At 37.6% G+C, this 18,397-nt stretch overlaps 1 protein-coding gene across 6 annotated transcripts; it reads left to right on the top strand.

Annotated features, from left to right (window-relative positions):
* The first annotated feature begins 160 nt into the window (after positions 1–160).
* On the top strand, positions 161–18,011 carry ptpn6 (protein tyrosine phosphatase non-receptor type 6). Of its 6 annotated transcripts, none has more exons than XM_067509924.1 (16): positions 161–297; positions 3,110–3,135; positions 4,715–4,837; positions 6,297–6,491; positions 9,578–9,761; positions 10,735–10,851; positions 11,134–11,259; positions 12,459–12,555; positions 12,665–12,744; positions 12,899–13,045; positions 13,383–13,514; positions 13,619–13,773; positions 15,264–15,331; positions 15,439–15,590; positions 15,941–16,005; positions 17,721–18,011. In XM_067509924.1, exons 2-16 carry the CDS (start codon positions 3,128–3,130, stop codon positions 17,815–17,817), a joined length of 1,746 nt encoding a protein of 581 aa, XP_067366025.1. In that variant the 5' UTR covers positions 161–297; positions 3,110–3,127; the 3' UTR covers positions 17,818–18,011. The 6 variants fall into 6 exon arrangements, with proteins under 6 accessions (XP_067366025.1, XP_067366020.1, XP_067366022.1 ...); XM_067509921.1 differs by lacking the exon at positions 161–297 and adding an exon at positions 2,192–2,314; XM_067509920.1 differs by lacking the exon at positions 161–297 and adding an exon at positions 2,630–2,731.
* The last annotated feature ends 386 nt before the right edge of the window (positions 18,012–18,397 follow it).

The raw sequence follows: 18,397 nt of genomic DNA on the forward strand, positions 1-18,397 counted from the left end.
ATTTTTTCTCATAGATAGTTGGGTAATTAACGAAATTAGACTAAATTACAGGGCGGGATGATGGAACCTGATATGTTATCATGAGATACCATTGAAGGCTTTACAAGGAACTAACCTGGAGTCATAAATACATAAGCTGCTGCTGATGCGACCTGATTCTTTTGAGTTTTAATTTCTTTGGAGATACTAAACGTCGTTTCAGGCTAGAAAAGAGAATTAGAGGAGACTGGATTGAAGCCATAACTTTCTGATGAGTCCAGATTGTTATTGACCCCGATTCAAAATAATGTCTTGTGGGTAAGTATTGTGTATTTAATAAAAATAATAGTAATTCATACATTTTCATACGTACTTGGTAGATAAAATTTTTTGTTTTGTTACATTTTTTTGGGGGGGGGTTTGTGTGTCGCTTTGTACATTTTATGTTACTTGTCATTAATTTCTACTTCCAGTGGACTTTATGTTTTAGCAAGTTATGTAAAAAATTAGATTTTTAAAAACATGTATTTTAATCAAAGTTGGTAGAAAAGTAGGTTATGCTTTTTAAAGCATTAACAGTTTTCATATTAGATCAATCTTTTTTGCAGTAAAAACTACAATATGCCATATAGGCTGGCGGTGGAATCAAACAGGATCCAATCCACCCTGCTTAGCTGAGACTCCTTTCTCCCTGCTAAGAAACAGCTTTGCTATGCTCTGGTACAGACAGTCCTGCTTATAAAATGTTTTAAATAAATGAGAAGCTGTGAAACATAATAATCAAGCAAAAACAAAAAACAAACAATTTAACTGGTTAAGAAGGGGCAGCAAAGTGGTGGAGTCGTTAGCGCTTCCGCCTCACAGCTAGAAGGTTGCGGTCTGACTGCAGGCTTTCTGTGTGGAGTTTGCATGTCCTCCCCATGCTGGGTTTCCTCATGGGGTTAATTGGCGACTCCAAATTGCCCGTAAATGGTTGTATGTCTCTGTCTGTCTCTCTGTGTTGGTCCTGTCCTGATTGTACCCCAACTCTCCCCTCTCTGAAGGCTGGGACAGGCTCCTCTGCACAGCATAAGCAGTTACAGATAGTGGATGAATGGTTGGGTGGTTAAGAAGAGTGACCTCGCTGAAAAACCTTTAGAAATGAATCTGCACTGTTGTACTGCTCCCAGTATGGTTACAGAGTTACAGGAAGCGTTGACAACAACTCTACATTCCCAATCCTTTCACACTACATTTTACATTAAATTCCTAGATATCATAGCACACTACATTTATTTTATAAAAAAAGCATAACAAAACAATGTGGTGTGGTGATACAGTCATAAAAATGACCAAAATCTATAAAATATATAATCATAGTGACTGAGGCTTTCAAAAAAACGTGTGTGATTTGCCACATTGTTGCATTCATCCTGCAGCCTGAAAAGTGAAGCTCTGTCATGTCTGAAGGGAAGAGAACCAACCTCAGCTGTTAACCCTTAGCCTATGAGAAGAGTGATAGAGTGAATAGCGGGCGTTAACCACCCGAACAGCACCTGCAGTGCAGTGTGTGTATTTGTGTGCATATAGCGAGTGGGGCAAACTTGCAGTATACTGTGTATTTTCTAATTGTTTCCAATTATTCTTTCTTTTATGACAAAATTACAGAGAGTCTGTAGCAGTGTCAGACAGCTTTGTTCCACACTTGCACAGTTGCACCAACATGGTATACAGTTCAATCTAATGTGCAAAATATGTTTGGTTTGAAAAAGACTTAATATATTGAATGTGGATTTAAAAATCCCCCAGAATCTGCATGTATATAAACATGATTTGCAAGTGAAATACAGAAACTTGTTTCCCATATTGTTTGCAGTGCAGCCAAAGTTACATTACAGTGCAGATTTACTGTGCTTGGAGTGTGAATGTGTTGCATTATGGGGAAGCTAGTGCCTCCTGCAAGGTTCTGCATGCTACTTGTGATATTGGGGGTGGAAATTCAAACACAAACATTACATTATCTGTTTCATGTTCTGTGTTGTAGTTTTAAAATTGTTACCTCGGTGGTCTGATAATGAAATGAATTTACAGTTGGAAATGGTTTACCAGTGGAAGCAGAACTCACACACACACACACACACACACACACACATACATACACTGATGGGGGAAGGTTCAACTGCAAATAAGGAAGTGTTATGTGACTCTAACCTTTGTGTGTTGCAAAAACAGACTCGTACACACCTGGAAGTAAAGAACAAACATACAACAGTAGTACTAGACAGGTGGACAGCCAGAGTGGAAAAGCTTCACTAATAGCAGAAATGAGAGACCAAATGTGAGCTGGTTTGTGAAGGTACAAGAAGCTAAACTCTGCACTCTGTGGATTTTTTTATCTTATTACCAAGATGGAATAATTGGACATTGTTCCCTATTCACAGATAAATGGAATAATTTGAATCATTTGTGATGTTGTTATTATTGAAATCTGCATAGAAATCTATGGATTGTGAGAAGTATCTAGACTTTAAACCTATTCTGCTCTTAAATAGCATGATTTTGTGTTGTGGTGGTCTTTAAAAAACAAAACAAAAAGGTATCTATTGGAGGAATTCCGGCCCGTCAGCTATTTTGGTTCATGTCTTGCTTTCACTATTTTGTGAAAGGAGACGTAAAAAGGAAGGAAGGGGAGAGCAAGAGAGGAGGGGAGAGAAACGTATACAGTGCGGGCATCTCACTAAGTGTCAGTTGTTTTCAGAGGCTGCTGAGACGAGTAAGTGTTTACCTGCTTTCTTATTGGCACGGAGAGGGGTTGGATAGGAAGAGGATTGGGCGGAAAGACTCAGAGGATGGCACGGGTGGTTTGAGCATTTGTTTATTAAATGTAGTGTGATACAGAGATACAACTAATAGGTCTGCTATTAGAAGGAGGAATGTTGGCTGTCAGAAGCCGAAAAAGTGTGTGAAAGAGCATGAGACTGAAAGTAACTTATCTTCTATATAACCGAGTACCGTCCTTTAAAGTAAGGAAGTAGCAAGGAACAGTGTGTTTCTTTAAAATATTGAAGATAAAAATATTGTGCTTTTGATTTTAGTTAAGTTAAGATACTAGTCATTCTTCACTTATCTCTCTCCTTCTCTTTGGTTCCAGAAGAAGTAAAGAGACAACATGGTTCGGTGAGTCAAGCCCCTACCAACCACTATAATGCTCCGTTAGTAAACTCTAGTTGTCGCCTCAAAGTTTTGTGCAAGATGTGACGATAACTTCTCTGTTTCCATTCCTTCTTCTCTTTCTTTCACCAGCTGTCAGCTTGTCCTGCTCTGTTCCTCTATCATGTGATTTGTGATGCGTTGTGTACTGCTCAGTGTCTGTTTGCATAAAGAAATTATGTCTAATTGATGGTTTAGATTAGTAGTTGACAAAGAAATCTTTTTCTCTGCTTAATACTCCAGCTGTTTGATGTTTATTCACAAAGTGGCCTTAGCTTTGAGTTTATTTTTCATTCTCTCTGTCATTATGTTTTTCAGATCTTTCTTAATGCATTAAATATATACAGTAAAAGGTCTCCAAGGAAAGCTGGAGTTAAAGGAGCAACACTTTAACTCCAAGCCTAATCTGATGCACTTGTCAAAACAAGTGCACACAGAGCATTCAGCACATGTAAAATCTGTACTCCGTAACATTTTAACCTAAACTTGTGAATTTTCTGTTAAAATGTTTTCATGCTGAATAACTAATCCAGCTTACTACACTTGAAAGCAGTAGGGTAGGTTGCAAAAAAGCTCCTATAATGAGAAACAGCCTGCAATTAATTGAACATGTGTATGGTATTTTCTCTATTGGTGGCTTCTTTTGATGGGGACCCTAACCCTAACCCTAAAGAGACTCATTTCTTTAGTGTTTGATGGTTTAGCTAAGAAGCTGTTGTCCGTACGTGACCACAGTACGTTTTTTCCCCATCTTTAAAATGCTCCAGGAAGTAATAAAATATGAAATTTGCTCTGTACTGATGCAATAATGTTGAACGTAGTAACGGAGCTTCACAATGTTGTAAAGCAATAGTGGATTTTTTGGGGGTAATAGTTGTGTATATTACTGTTTAGTCATGCCTTTGGTATTCTAATTTTAGAATAGGTGTTGATTATTGTAAAAAAATTGTGGCATGGTATCATTTTTTGTGATGAAAGCGCATTTATCTATGCTTCATTGTATCTATAGACAGAACAAATGAGGGGCCAGATTTCATTATAAAAATAAAGACAATATGTCAGTTACACTACAGATTCACAAATGAATTTTTAAAATCTAAAACAGGTCAAATAATGGCAAATGCTCATCAGCTGCAAGACAAAAAAGTAAAAGCCTCAACTTGAGTTTTAATGGCTTTAACAAGGAACTGGAAAAACAAATATTAAATTCAAGACCATTAATAAGTTTCTGTTGGTTGCGAACTGGAATAATATCGTTTCTGAAGTAAAGCAGAAGGTGTTGAAATGTGCCAACGCTGCAGAAAACACACATGGGATTTATTCTTTGAAACTCTTCATTCTTATAGCTATTTTGTATTCAGTGTGTTAAATCATTGGGTGAATATTGTGTCTCAGTAGCTGACCGTTGTCTGGAAATAGTCCTGTGTGTGGACGTTACGCTTACGTCTGTATATTTATCAGACACACATCTTATCTGTTTGTGAGGTGAGGGGTGCATTGGGTGCAGTTATATTCAAACTGAGTGTATTTGTACGTGTTAATGCAGGTGGTTCCACAGAGACATTTCAGGCCTGCAGGCTGAGGAAATGCTGAAGTCCCGTGGCATCCATGGCAGCTTTTTGGCCCGACCCAGCAAGAAGAATGTTGGAGATTTCTCTTTGTCTGTCAGGTAAAAATGTCAGCAAAACCAACCATAAGCCTTCTGTTAGTTTTTCATCTCCGCAGCTGAGAAGAAATCCCCCTTCCTTTTCTTTTTAAAGTGTTCTGAATGACCATCCACGTGGCCCATTTACTTACTAAACCTTAGAGCCCAACATAAATTATACTGTTATTGAACCTGTTAGGTTAGCAAACCCAGATGGCCATTTACCGTTATCTACATTTTGAATTCATCAGCTGTCCTTTAAGTTTGATTTGTACCTGTACACATATAAATCCGGTTTACCTCTGCGCTTTGTAGACACAACAAAATCACATCTTTCATTTTTTAATCAAATTAAATAAATGACAACTAACTGCTGATCTATTTTGTTTTACTTAGTTGATTTAGTTATATTCAAATTAACAGGCTCTATCCAAAATTAACACTGACTTTTAAACTACTAAAGTACACAATCCAAAACTTTGCACTGAAGCCTTGCCCTCAAAATGTTTTAATGTTTGTGCAGCAGCTTCAAATTGGCACAAAGTCTAAAATATTTTAAGATCGGGTCACATATGGATCACAGCATTGCAGCTGAAGTGTGAAAGTGTACTACATCTTATGTCAAAGCGATGGACTATAGCTGACATGTTGTTTTCAAAGGCTCATAACAGATATTTGGGTTGTATTTATGATGTAGTCATTGCTGTTGCTGTGGAAGTATTTCCATAAGAAGATCTTAAAAACAGCTGTGTATGTTTGTTTGGTAATCCTGAATGTGTGACTGTATGAGATAAGAATGTTATTGATCACTGCACTATGACATACAAGTTTTGTTTATGTGCCGAAATAACAAACAACGCCTTAGTGAGTTTTATACCTGCTCAATTTGTCCACCATTTTTAATAATAAAAGATAAAGTTGTGAATATGTGCAAAAACCTATGCTGCACATAAGATCCACTGGTGCGATTAAATTGAGATTTATTTACTGTGACATATACATGTAAGTTTCCTCAAATCAAGACAGTTACGCAATTGGACTGAAAATACAAGCAAATGTAACTTGATCTGAGAGGGGCTGTTGGATTTTGAAATGATTTACACCTAAACCCAGGTTTCCTCTGTAGCCAAATGTCATACAGCATAAATGTCTGGTCTTAAAAGAACGAAACCTTTTATTTATTATTGATAAAAAGTAAGGAAGCCAGATAACTTCTCTACTGACTACAGTCAGTACTGTTTTAAAGGTCACATGAGTATATTAATAGCACAGCTAGTAAAGAACATTAACAGTTATGTTTAACTGCAGATTCAGTCACAACAAAATAAATCTATAAGATTATCTAGGTTATGGTTAAACACAGAAACATTTCATGCAAAATATATTACTATGGGAGAAATGTATTAAGAACCTCCTTAGATAAGGATGTTCTCTTTACACCGACGGTTGCTTGGTGTGGCTTAAGCATTTTTTTTCTCCTCAGGGTGGGTGAGATGGTGACCCACATCCGCATCCAGAACACAGGAGACTATTACGACCTGTACGGTGGAGAGAAGTTTGCCACCCTATCTGAGCTAGTGGACTACTACACATCGGAGAATGGCATCCTGCAGGATAAGGACGGCACCATCATCGAGCTCAAATACCCCTTAAACTCCTCAGACCCCACCACAGAGAGGTCTGTACAATCTACACACCCCAAGATAAACCTGCTCCAGGTTAACGTTGCCCACAGTCACTGGCCTCTCTGTGCTGTCTCCACCCACTCTCTTGGTTTAAGTGTAATAGTGTTTGGCTTCGTGGTTAACTCCGCTACAGTCAGCCGTCAACTCTTGGTACTTATTTAGTGGGAATAATAAGTGCCATTTGTAGGTTTTAAGATTCCACGCATTTAATCTTTTCCTCTGGGGGATAGGCTTTTCATCTGAAGCCACTTTTAAATAATTTAGGTGTAATGGATCTTCGTTTGTCAGAGTGTGAGTCAGTAACAATAAGCACCCACACTGAAAACACTAAGAGCCCAAAGGCTTCATTCCCACACCAGACTCATAACTGCTGCTCATGGATGTAAGCTGTAACAAAGTAAATCTGATCAAGCACTTTACCAAACTTTTCATTATATGGATGCCACTAAACTTTTTACTCATTTATTTAGCATTATAAACCATTTAGTAAACATTTTGAAATCAAGTACAAATGAAATATGCAAGCAGTTTGTTGTTGTTGTCAGCTAATATAACAACTTAAGTAAAAATATATTCTGTATTACTGCAACAGTGATTCACTGTATTAATACTAATGAATATATCTAAAAATTAGGTCATGTGGGTGACCACAGGAGTAATTTAAGTGTGATAAATAGAGAGTAGCGTGCTATAAACCGTTTATTGATAATTAAAAAACATTGTAATTACAAAATGACATCAAATGACCTTATTAATCCATAAAATTCTCCAACAGTAGATTTAACCATTCAGGAAAATAAGGATTTGTCATTTAAATCTTTCAGTGACAGCTTTCCTGTTTCATGCCTTCACGCTTATTCCTATTTTTGTTTATAAAAACAAAATTTAAATAAGCATTGAATGAGCACTTACTTCATTTTCACATTTCCGTCAACACTTATCATCTATGACTCCGAGTTTCCAAGTCTGATTTGTTTTTATTTTACTTTGTTACTTTATTTTAATATCCGTGCACTTTCAGCTTAGTGCCAGTTGTGGGTACTAGTTTCTTTGCAGTTTAAGATTTTATATGTAAAATTAGAGAAATTCATACATTTTAAATGTATATTTTTCAGCTTACAGTAGTGAAAATTGTATTATTTGTCAAATGACCCAAAAACATTACTATTTAAAAAGAGAATATAAGATGACTCAACGTTGCAACTACGCTCACATTTCAAATTTTCACAGTGTCCTTTATTTGCAGGATTTATTACGTACATTACAATGCTGTGGTGCTCTCGCTACTTTAAATAGATTTTTATTCTGTTATTTTCATTTTTGCTGATAGTAACTGTTGCCTGCATGGATCTCTAGTTGCTAGATTTAGTCATGAGATAATTTTACTGATATTTGATTTGACGTGTCAGTGTTTGCGTGCAGACCCTTTCACATGGCAGACTCCTCCAGGCTGCCGCTATAAATGAGACACAAATCTTATCTTTGCCAAAAGATCAGATTAAAATCTAAGGCCTAATTTTGATGCGTTTATTCAGAGCTGCCCACACCTCACAGGTGAATTCCATGACATTGATGCTGGAGTTGGCGTTTTTCTCCAGCTGGAAACATTGAAACAGCAGGCAACTTAGAGTAGGTTCATGTCCAACAAGCAGTGATAAAGTGACTTACATACAGTTCCACTGCTTTTATGAGTCAAGGAGGACACTACTTTCTATCGTGTGTGTGTGTGTGTGTGTGTGTACTTCACATCCCCCCCTGCCTTTCTCTCTGTCAGTTGTCTAACTTCCCTTTTGTTGCTGCGGTTGGAAACTTTAAGTTTTGACACTTTTGAAAGCAATGGCCAGACCTTACTTGTCTTCCTCTATTGCGCACTCCATCATGTTCTCTTGCTGTCTTCCTCATCTCACCAAATCTGTCTCTTAACTCAGCAAAGAATACTGACACACACCTTAACAGGACACTGAGTGATGCAAGATTTGTGTTATCCTGTTTATCTGATAAATAATCTCTTCACAAAAAAAGGATAAATGTGGTGGTCTGAAGCCATTAATCTCTATAATATCACATGCACAATCATTTATAAGAACTGCCTACATGATTGCAGCCATGTTTCTTCCACCCTTAACCTTGATAAATTAAGCTTGTGCATGATTAAATTCTCATCTTAAACTAATCCTGTTACACTACTGCCATCCATAAATGATTCCTATGCACATACTTCTCTTTAGATTGTGCATGGATGACACCTTGGTATGCTTCAGATGCTCCGTGCAACCTGCTGCAAATAAAACCCATAATGCAGAGTCTAATTTCTGTTAATTTACAAAATAGACTGTGATTTGAGGACTTTGAAAAAAAAAAAAAACCTGATTCATTAAAATGTTGCTAAAGCCATAAAGAGAGCAAGCGCAACATGTGCCAAGGAGAGGAGGGGCGTATTGAAGAGTGGGGAGGAGGAATCCGTCTATAAATACTTTGTCCTCTTCAGCCACCAAATCTGTCACCAGAAATTTTCCGACCGCAAAGCAGGAAGTTTAGAAGAAGAAATTGAGAACTGTGCCTAAAATTAAGTCACAACCCAAGTCAACCGAGTGCGCGTTCACTCATTCACACAAGCTGCACAAACGCATACAGAGAGTACAGTGGTGGACAGAAATATGACCTGCTTATAACAGTATTTACCTAAAGCATCAGATTCTATTGTGGCTTTCTATTTCTATTCTGTGTTTTAGGAGCACAATAGATCTGTGAACCACATCAGCATGTGTCTGGCAACCGCTTATACTTAAATAGATGCATGTCATTCACGCTCAGGCCCATCATGCTTGCTCAAATACAGTAAATATGTGGCAGTGAAAAAAGGTGGAGGTGAAACATATTTTGTTTGGGTTTTTCAGTTGCTGTGTGCAGAGACGTTTTTAAAACTGTTGAATTTCAGTGTGAGGCAGATGTTTTTGGTGTTGTCTTTTTATAGGTCACAGCAGTGAACGTCTACCACAAACAAACCCTAAATGAAGTCTGGGCGTGAATATGTTTCAAAATGTGCACATTCTACATCACCTGTGTTGTTCTGTCCTAGGTGGTACCATGGTCACCTCTCTGGGCCGAATGCAGAGAAGCTCCTCACTGCACGAGATGAGTCAGGCACCTTCCTGGTCAGAGAGTCGCTGTCCAAACCTGGAGACTTTGTCCTGTCAGTTCTAACGGATGAAAAGTCCAAGACAGGAGGAAAGAGAGTCTCCCACATCAAGATCATGTGTCAGGTGATAATGCATTCCTGAATGTACGGGTTGGTGTTGGTCCCTTTGTTCTTTAAATATACAGAATTTGTCCCTGAACAAGATTCAAATCACATAAAACATCTGAGGGGTATTCCCGAAGTTGTGAAGTGTACTATGAAATACATTGAAAGTAATTTCCCCTGTGTTATGCAAGAAAAGACTTGCTGATATTTCAACAATGGCCCTTAGTGTCAGGAACTGTTTTATTTTACCAACAGTGAAATAAATCTTGGGTACAAAGTGTGTTCTTTCTGAGTAGGTAAAGGCAAAACCAAAAGCTGCACTCTGTCATTATTAGTTATTGGTACGCTCACAGCAAACGGCTGCTTATGACATTCGCAACACAGCGACAAGTCATACAGCTGCCTCACTTATTTTCATAGATTGTGTATTTTCCGTCACCATTAAGACCTATGTGTGTTATTTTTAGCTGTGGTTGACCTCATAAAAAAAAGCTGCAGCTCTTATTTAAACTGCAGTCTGGTGCAGGAGATTAGAGTGAGATAATTAGAAGGGTCAAAAAAAGCTTTTCACGAACATGTGGCAAAGATCAGTTACGTTTGCCAGGGTGTGTCTTACTTTGGTTAGTACCGGACACAGTAAATTTGAACTAGATCAGTAAACATTCATATATTTTACACAGAGGGCATTTTTCATGACGAGTAAATTTTTTACACATATTAATGTCTGAAAGTCTTTGCCACACAGGTGATATGCTTTGGTAGCTATACTATTTTTAATTTTATATTCCAGAAAACAATTATTTTTATTAAAGAATATGTAATAATTATTAGGCTTACAGAAAGGCATATCTCGCCTTTTGTTTTTCTTCTGTGCATCGGTTCATTTAGTTTAGACTTTTATATTAGTGATGACACATTTTGAAGTGTGAAGTTTATTTTTACACCACACATTTTGGCTTCACATTTGGCTTTATATTTCCACATGTGTCCAGAATGACAGGTATACTGTGGGGGGTTCAGAAACGTTTGAAACGCTGACAGACCTGGTAGATAACTACAAGCGCAAAGGCATCGAGGAGATCTCTGGGAACTGGGTGTATCTCAAACAGGTGAACTGGGTTTTTCTTGCAGAAATTATGTCGACAAAAAATTTCAGAATGACCAGCATATCTGAATTAAAATATTAAAAATTTGTTATGTATACTGATTTAACGAATTGACTGTTTAGTAATAAAGTATTTTATAAGTTGAGCATCACACCCCACAGATAGGAAATGTTACTCACATCTTTGTGATGTGTTAATGCGAGATGAGAATATTTTGTGTGGTGTTCATTGCCTCATTTTTTGTCTTTCATCTGTATTGTAAGATTTTTCCTCTCTCTTTCTCAGCCATATTACTCCACCAGAGTGAATGCTGCAGATATTGACAGCAGAGTGAAACTGCTGGATAAGACACAGAATGCGCCGGAGGGCGAGGGAGAGAAGAGCAAGGCAGGCTTCTGGGAGGAGTTTGATGTAAGCTTTAACCTGGCCTTGTTTATGTTTATCATGATGCTCTATCTGTCAGAGTCACAGGACCCTCCAGTAAAATGAAATTATTCTTAAAGCATCTTATTACAAATTGACCAAAATGTCCATTAGACTTTAAAATCTTACTTCCTTAGTGAGGGAAACTAGAGAGCAGAGGTAATATACTCCCATCTTGTGGTAGTGAAAGATGTCAACTGTGTCCCACTGTCATAATACATAATAGCTTATAGCGGCAGTACTCTACATGTTTTGAGTATGCAGAGTTGTTACACTTGACACTAAACAAATTATTGCAAAATACGCAGTATTCTAATAAAAAACAGTTTGGAAGTGGTGACAAGGCGTGCAACCTATTACTGTTTTGTCATACCATGAATTTATCTTTATCATAATTTCGCAACTGTTTGGTTTAAGAAAATGTCAGAAAATAGATGTCCCTTCAGTTTCCCAGAACACAAGGTTATCAATTACTTGTTTATTCCAACCAACAGTAACCATAATCAGGAAGTAGAAATTGAGAATGTTTGATATGTTTGCTAAAAATATACCTAAATGATTAAAGGGTGAATTCTTTGGCTTTAGTTTAATGTGTAAATGCACATCTAAGCTTTTAAACTTTCCTTTGACTTCCCTATGTTAAAATAATTCTCTGCTTCTGGCTGGAAAACTCCTCCAGATGACATTACCTGGAGGAGTTTTTCATCATTAGGAGTTCAGATGATGGGAGCTCTGGAAGAGCAAGTTGACCATGATTACAAACTCCATATTATGAGCAACGAGATTACATATTTTGAACTGAAGGTTCCTCCAAGTTATGTCATCTGGAGGGTTTTTTAGCTGGAAGTAGAGAGATATTTTTATATCGGGAAGTCAAAGTGAAGTTTAATGGCATTTATCTACATTTTCTACCCAACTAGAACCAAAAGATGCAAGTTCAAAATCAGTGAAGGCGTGCTTTAATTGATTTTTTACAAACTCCTTTGTATTGGCGGAGGCATTGTTTAAATAATTTTTATTATTATGTATCATTTGCTGTTTTTATTGTTTAAAACTGCAAAGTTGGATAAATGTGTGTATTCTGACTGTATACTATCGCGGTAATGTTATATGCACTGTACAGTATTTGTATATACTATCGATTTGGGACACAGGATTAATCACACAGTCATCTCTCTCCATTATAGGCTCTGCAAAAGATGGAGGCCAAGGTGAAAAAGAGCAGAGAAGAGGGCCAAAGACCTGAAAATAAGAGCAAAAACAGATACAAGAACATTCTTCCCTGTGAGTGTTTATTTTTCTCAGCGTCACTGCCCTAGTGCTAAATTTAACTGAATGTTTAAAGTTGTCTCCCACCATGTCTTTACTTTATCCTCTTGTTTTCCCCCACAAGTCAATGAAACCAGGGTCATCCTACAGGACACTGATCCTAATGTTGTGGGCTCAGATTACATCAATGCCAACTACGTGAAAGTAAGTCACCAAAGTCTCTGGCCTCACAAAAATGCGACAAAAAGAGAGAAATATAATCTAATATGCAACAGTATAGAGGTGTGGTATTTTTTATAGTGTTTATTGTGTTGATTGTGTTTGTGCGCTGGTTCACTGTCCCTATCCGTGTTTGCAGAACACCCTGTGGGAGACCACAGTTCAGAAAGTTTATATCGCCACTCAGGGATGCTTAGCAACGACTGTCAACGATTTCTGGCAGATGGTGTGGCAAGAAAACTCACATGTGATCGTCATGACAACAAGAGAGGTTGAGAAGGGACGGGTCAGTATCAAGCCAACAACTACGTTAACGCTGTTTTGAATTTGCTGAAACCACGACACTCTTAGAATGCAAAACCAGTCCCGTCGAAATATCTGGTTATTGCAGACTGGTTATAATATGCTTAATAAGGTTTAAAATGTAAAAATTGAGTGGCACAGATTTTGAAAGAAATGTCGGTGCGTTAATAGAGAGAGCTCTACAGGGCTTCATGGTCTTTTATTTAAATTGAGAGGTTTAGGGAAATTATTAGACCTAATGCCACAGCTTACATCAAGATTCTTCTGTGTAAAACCCCCAATTTTAGGGGTCATCTTAATATTTTGTCATTTTTGTGTAGAATAAATGTGTACCATACTGGCCAGACCTTGATAGCAGCAAGGAAGTGGGTCCCTACGTTGTGTCCTGCACAATGGAGAGAGAAGCTACAGATTATAAAGTCCGACTTTTGGAAATTGCTCCTGTAGACAAGGTAACCTGCAACCATCTGACCTCCCTGCATTCACTCATGTCTGTGTATGAAGCAAATGAAAACACATTTAATTCTTGTTTTTTGTTTTTTTTATACTTTTTCAGCCAAAACGTTGTCGTCAAGTCTGGCACTACCAGTACCTCAGCTGGCCTGACCATGGCGTCCCGCAGGAGCCAGGCGGCGTCCTCAGCTTTCTCACTCAAGTGAATGCTAAACAGGCTGAATTTCCAAATGCTGGGCCTATGATCATCCATTGCAGGTATTGCTCAGATAGAGCCCAAGCACGTGTTTTACCAGTGCTATATATTGTGTGAAAGCTTTTCAATGGGCCCCATATTTGTGACAGTACCGTTGTGTGAAACCTGCATAAAACGTAGAAGCCAGTGGAGTTTAATTTCCTAAGAGTGTGGATTGCATTAATAAGGCTCTAACTTAGAATTCATATTTTTCTAACAGAATAAAACCCAAAGAAAAAAACCATAGCCTATTTAAAACTTTATGAAACAAATCAAATTAATAAAGCCTCACTTTTAAGAAACTGATCTCAGAACATACTTTATAGATTTTGTGATTGATAAATTATCTTAACAGAATGGAATTTAATGTTATAACACCGTACATTAATGAAATGTTCCATAATTCTGAGTCTAAGACAAGTAGCTATTACTTACTTTAAGGAGAAATTTGCATTTTCATGCATTTTTCATTTTGGAGGCTTTGCGAAACCAGGGGTCACATCATAAGCACTGTGAGAATATAAATGGTTGATGTGTAGATGTGTGTCAGACATCCTTCCTGGTGTAACACTGACCATGTCAGAGCACTGAGTTTATCAAGCTCTATGTATAAAACCCTATATTTGGGTATAATACCCATTAGTTTGAGCTTAAAATGATCATATTTCATCGGTAGTGGCCAAATAAAAAGTTTTGAGTAAACTGATGGTTTATCCTTTTTGAATTTCCCCCATGTAAAGGAAACTGCTCGTGCTTCTTAAGACTTGTTGGTTAAGAGCTTTATATGACTCTTGTGTGAGTATTTTAGTAAAGCTGCACAGCAGTAAGAAGATCTCCCAATCTCCAGTGCTTCACATAGTGATTCCCAATATTCTTGACATAACACTTTAATCCATTTAATTGTATGAAGTTCCCTTTTCATACCTTTAAGTAATTTCACAATAATACTATTATCTAATATCTAAAAGTCTAATATCTAAAAATCAGTATTTTGTCTGTTCTTTTTCATCCATTTACCTTACCCCACTTCACATTTATCTTGGAGGGAGGTGTTTGGTGCTTGAGAAACCTCATATAAATAAGTTATTACATGTGCATTTCCATCATTTACTCCCACAAAAGTCGTTTGGTGGATGGTATTTCCATCAAATATCTGTTGGATGGGTTGCCATTTATTGTGAATTCCACCATTCCCCAAGATGAATTATAATATATTTTGTTAATGACTTAATATCTGCAAATCTAATGATATTCCCTTAGCTTAGTTGAGCTTTGAACTTAGACCTACAAGCAAATATTAGCATGCTAACATGCTAAATGAAGATGCTGAGGTAAAAACTCTAACTGCTAAACATCAACATGTTAACATTGTCACTATGATCATCTTTTAATGCTGGCGTTTATTTCAGCCTCACAGACTAGCATAATGTTCAGTTTTAGTTTACCTGCGTCTTGGTTTGACTGATGAAAACATGCTGTTTATTGACTTCTTTTCTCCTGTAAATTTGTCCAGTGCTGGGATCGGACGAACAGGCACGATTGTGGTGATCGATATGATCCTCGAGACCATTGACACTATAGGTAACTCAGTTTTTCCAAATTGCGTTGAGTAAAAACAACCACAGTTTATTTTCCTTTTTGCCATGCTTTTTCCATTTTATGCCTTATTATCTCACTTCCTTCTCTAGGTATTGACTGTGATATTGACATCCCGAAATACATCCAGATGGTGCGAGAGCAGCGCTCGGGTATGGTGCAGACAGAGGCCCAGTACAAGTTCATCTACCTGGCTGTGTCCGAGTACATACAAAGCACGAAGGTCAAAGAGAGTGCCAGCAAGGTGAGCAACAGGAACAGAAACGAAAGGAAAAAGATAAAGACAGACCATCAAAAGCAGCAGGAATCAATCTTTTGTTGTGGCTGAAATACCAATTTAAACTAGGCCAGGTTTCATGAAAAGAAAATAGAGCTATGTATGACAATAGACCTTTCCCCCCGTTGCTTCAAACATCAGAAACGAGTTCAGTGCTAATACAATGATACGTTATCAGAGCTTGTGAACGTTGAACGTTGACCCTGAGACCGAAAACATTTGACCACATAGACTAAACTGGTCGCATCAACTCTTTCTGTGTTTGAGTAATTCTGTATCAGAACATATCTAAACTGTCTCTGTCTCTTTTCTTTCAGGAAGCTGAGACGGAGTATGGAAATCTGCAACTCAAACACCAACCAGCGAGTAAGAAGATTTCAAAGTGAGTGAGCGTGTGTGCGTTTCTTTGTTTTAATACAATCGCATTGCTCCACTTAAGCTCACACTGCCCCGCTACTTTATTTTCAAAGCCAGGACTTAGTCACTGTCTTCAGCAGTGTCAGCAGTTTCTGGAGGAAGAGCCTAACTGTAGAGAGAGCGAGTTGTGCACGTTGTGTAGTTGCAGCTAGACTGTGCTTTGATTGTGCTTTATTCTTTTTCACCCTGTGGAATACTCTGCAAAATAAATTCACCTAAACACATCATTTAGAATTTAAGTAGTACAAAGCTGCCTGTAGTTTTTAAGCACTACACTACGGGCACTAAAGAGGAGGCTAGACCCGAATCAGAGTCAACCACTTAGAGTGGTACTGACAGCTCTGGTGTAAAGGAAAAAGTTAGTTATTTCTCAGTGAAAAAAGGAAGTCCAATCCAGGCATACTAAAATATTGTCAGATGATGTACAGGTCAAAAATAGATCGAGACTAATATGAAAGTAGAAATTATGTCTTTACAGTTTGGTGAGAATTTCTGGTGCATTAAGTTGGTAATGTTGAATGCAGCCTCAAGCAGAGACAAGGAGAAGTGCGCTTAGCCTACTTCTTTTTTCAATACGGATGCCTTCAGATTTAACTAATGCTGCCTCGAGACACATCATTTTATCAGTTCTGTTTATTTATTTTAGTTTATCAGAGGTCAAACAGCTCCCTCTGAAACCACAGAGCTTTACACAATTGTTCCATATTTTCAGTTTTAAATTGATTATTTTTTTCTCTAAAGGGGCATCCCAGAGATTTACTGTTGTACTGTCATAGCACTGATGGCCTCACAAGAGAGATTTATTTTTAAAAGACAGAGAAACATTATGCTGTCTATTAGCCTCTACTGCAAAATACTCCAGGCCTCAGTCCAAAAACTTTGAATCTTACATTTGCGAAACACTGAGTTGCCAGCTCACTTCACGAAACACCTCCCTGCCTCTTAAATGCTGACTCAGATTGAATCTCACTTCCTTTTAAGAAATTTTTTTTTGAATGTTTTAAACATCTAGTTAAAGCCACAGAACATTTTATACGACTGAACATCATGTACCAAATCAGTTATGTAGATATTAAGCTATATAGCTTTTCTGTGTAAAGTGTGCATGTTCTCCCCGTCCTTGTGTGGGTTTCCTCTGGGTATTCTGGTTTCCTCCCACAGTCCATAGACATGCATGTTAGGTTAACTGGTGACTCTTAATTTCCCATAGGTGTAAATGTGAATGGTTCTGTGCCTGTGTTCTCTCTCTGTGTGGACCCTGAGACAAATTGGCAACCTGTCCAGTTTAGCAGCTGGGATAGACCCCGACACCCCTGTGACCCTATACAGAATATTAGCAGTGTACAAATAAAAACAACTGTTTTGTCAAAGAGCACCACTCATTTAAGAATGTTCTAGTTAACCTTTAAGAAAGGATAAAGTTGCACACATACAGTGGATAATTGAGCCCAAACATCTTTAAAGTTTGACCCACTTGGAGCTCTAAATAGCTTTGAGTGACTGATTCATGGCTGTTTGGTCTGTTTAAATCGTTTTTGCGCAGCAGCACTTTTCATTAACCAGAGTCTATAATTCACACCTCCATCAGTACTGCATCTAATCAACGTTAGCTGTTACATAAAAATGTACTGGTGAATCTCAGAAAAATCACTAATCATGTTTTCTTTTGTCTTTTTCCAGAAGCAAGGAAGATGTATACGAGAATCTCTCAAAAGGAAAGAAAGATGCTAAGAAGTCAAAGTCAGACAAGAAAAGCGGCTCAGTGAGGAAAAAATAGGAGGCTAAGAAGCTTTATCAATGTCATGTTATTCTATTTATGCAGGCACTTCCTTTGTATCAGAATTTGTCTTGTTGTGTAGACCTTATAAAAAAAGTAAGGTTAAAAAAAACACAAGATAAATCCTTAACATCTCATAGGTCACATAAATGCTTGGTTGATGCGTTAAAATAAAGGCATAATATTTGTGAACATTTTTGTGTAACTGTTCAGTTATTTGAACAACATGCCCTTGATGGAATACATTTCCCCTTCAGTTAAGAGTTCATCACTTAAAGTTTAAAAAACTATATAGAAGTGATTGGGGAATCTCCTAGCTCCAACTTTTTGCTGTTCTAGATGCATATTTACGGCACGAAGTCCAATAAAATCAGAGAATTCACATAATTTCTTTTTAGAATTTAGCCTGTTTTCAGATCAACTGTACTAGCCTGGTAACAGAGACAAATACTAGATCTTATGTTTCTTTTTGCTTCCAGACTAGTATGTTTGGTTTCAACAAGGAGAGGAAGTCATTTCTGAAAATGTCCAGGCTGGACCTCAACATCAGCCTGGTTTTTGACCCTGGGTTCAGCCCAAT

The sequence above is a fragment of the Channa argus genome, chromosome 7 (assembly GCF_033026475.1).
Source record: "Channa argus isolate prfri chromosome 7, Channa argus male v1.0, whole genome shotgun sequence".
NCBI lineage: Eukaryota > Metazoa > Chordata > Actinopteri > Anabantiformes > Channidae > Channa > Channa argus.

What these genes read in the sequence shown, in the direction of transcription:
- ptpn6 (XM_067509919.1), top strand. An exon ending in ACATCAAGATCATGTGTCAG is followed by an intron (nt 9,762 to 10,734) that starts GTGATAATGCAT and finishes ACATGTGTCCAG; the next exon opens with AATGACAGGTATACTGTGGG. An exon ending in ATACAAGAACATTCTTCCCT is followed by an intron (nt 12,556 to 12,664) that starts GTGAGTGTTTAT and finishes TTCCCCCACAAG; the next exon opens with TCAATGAAACCAGGGTCATC.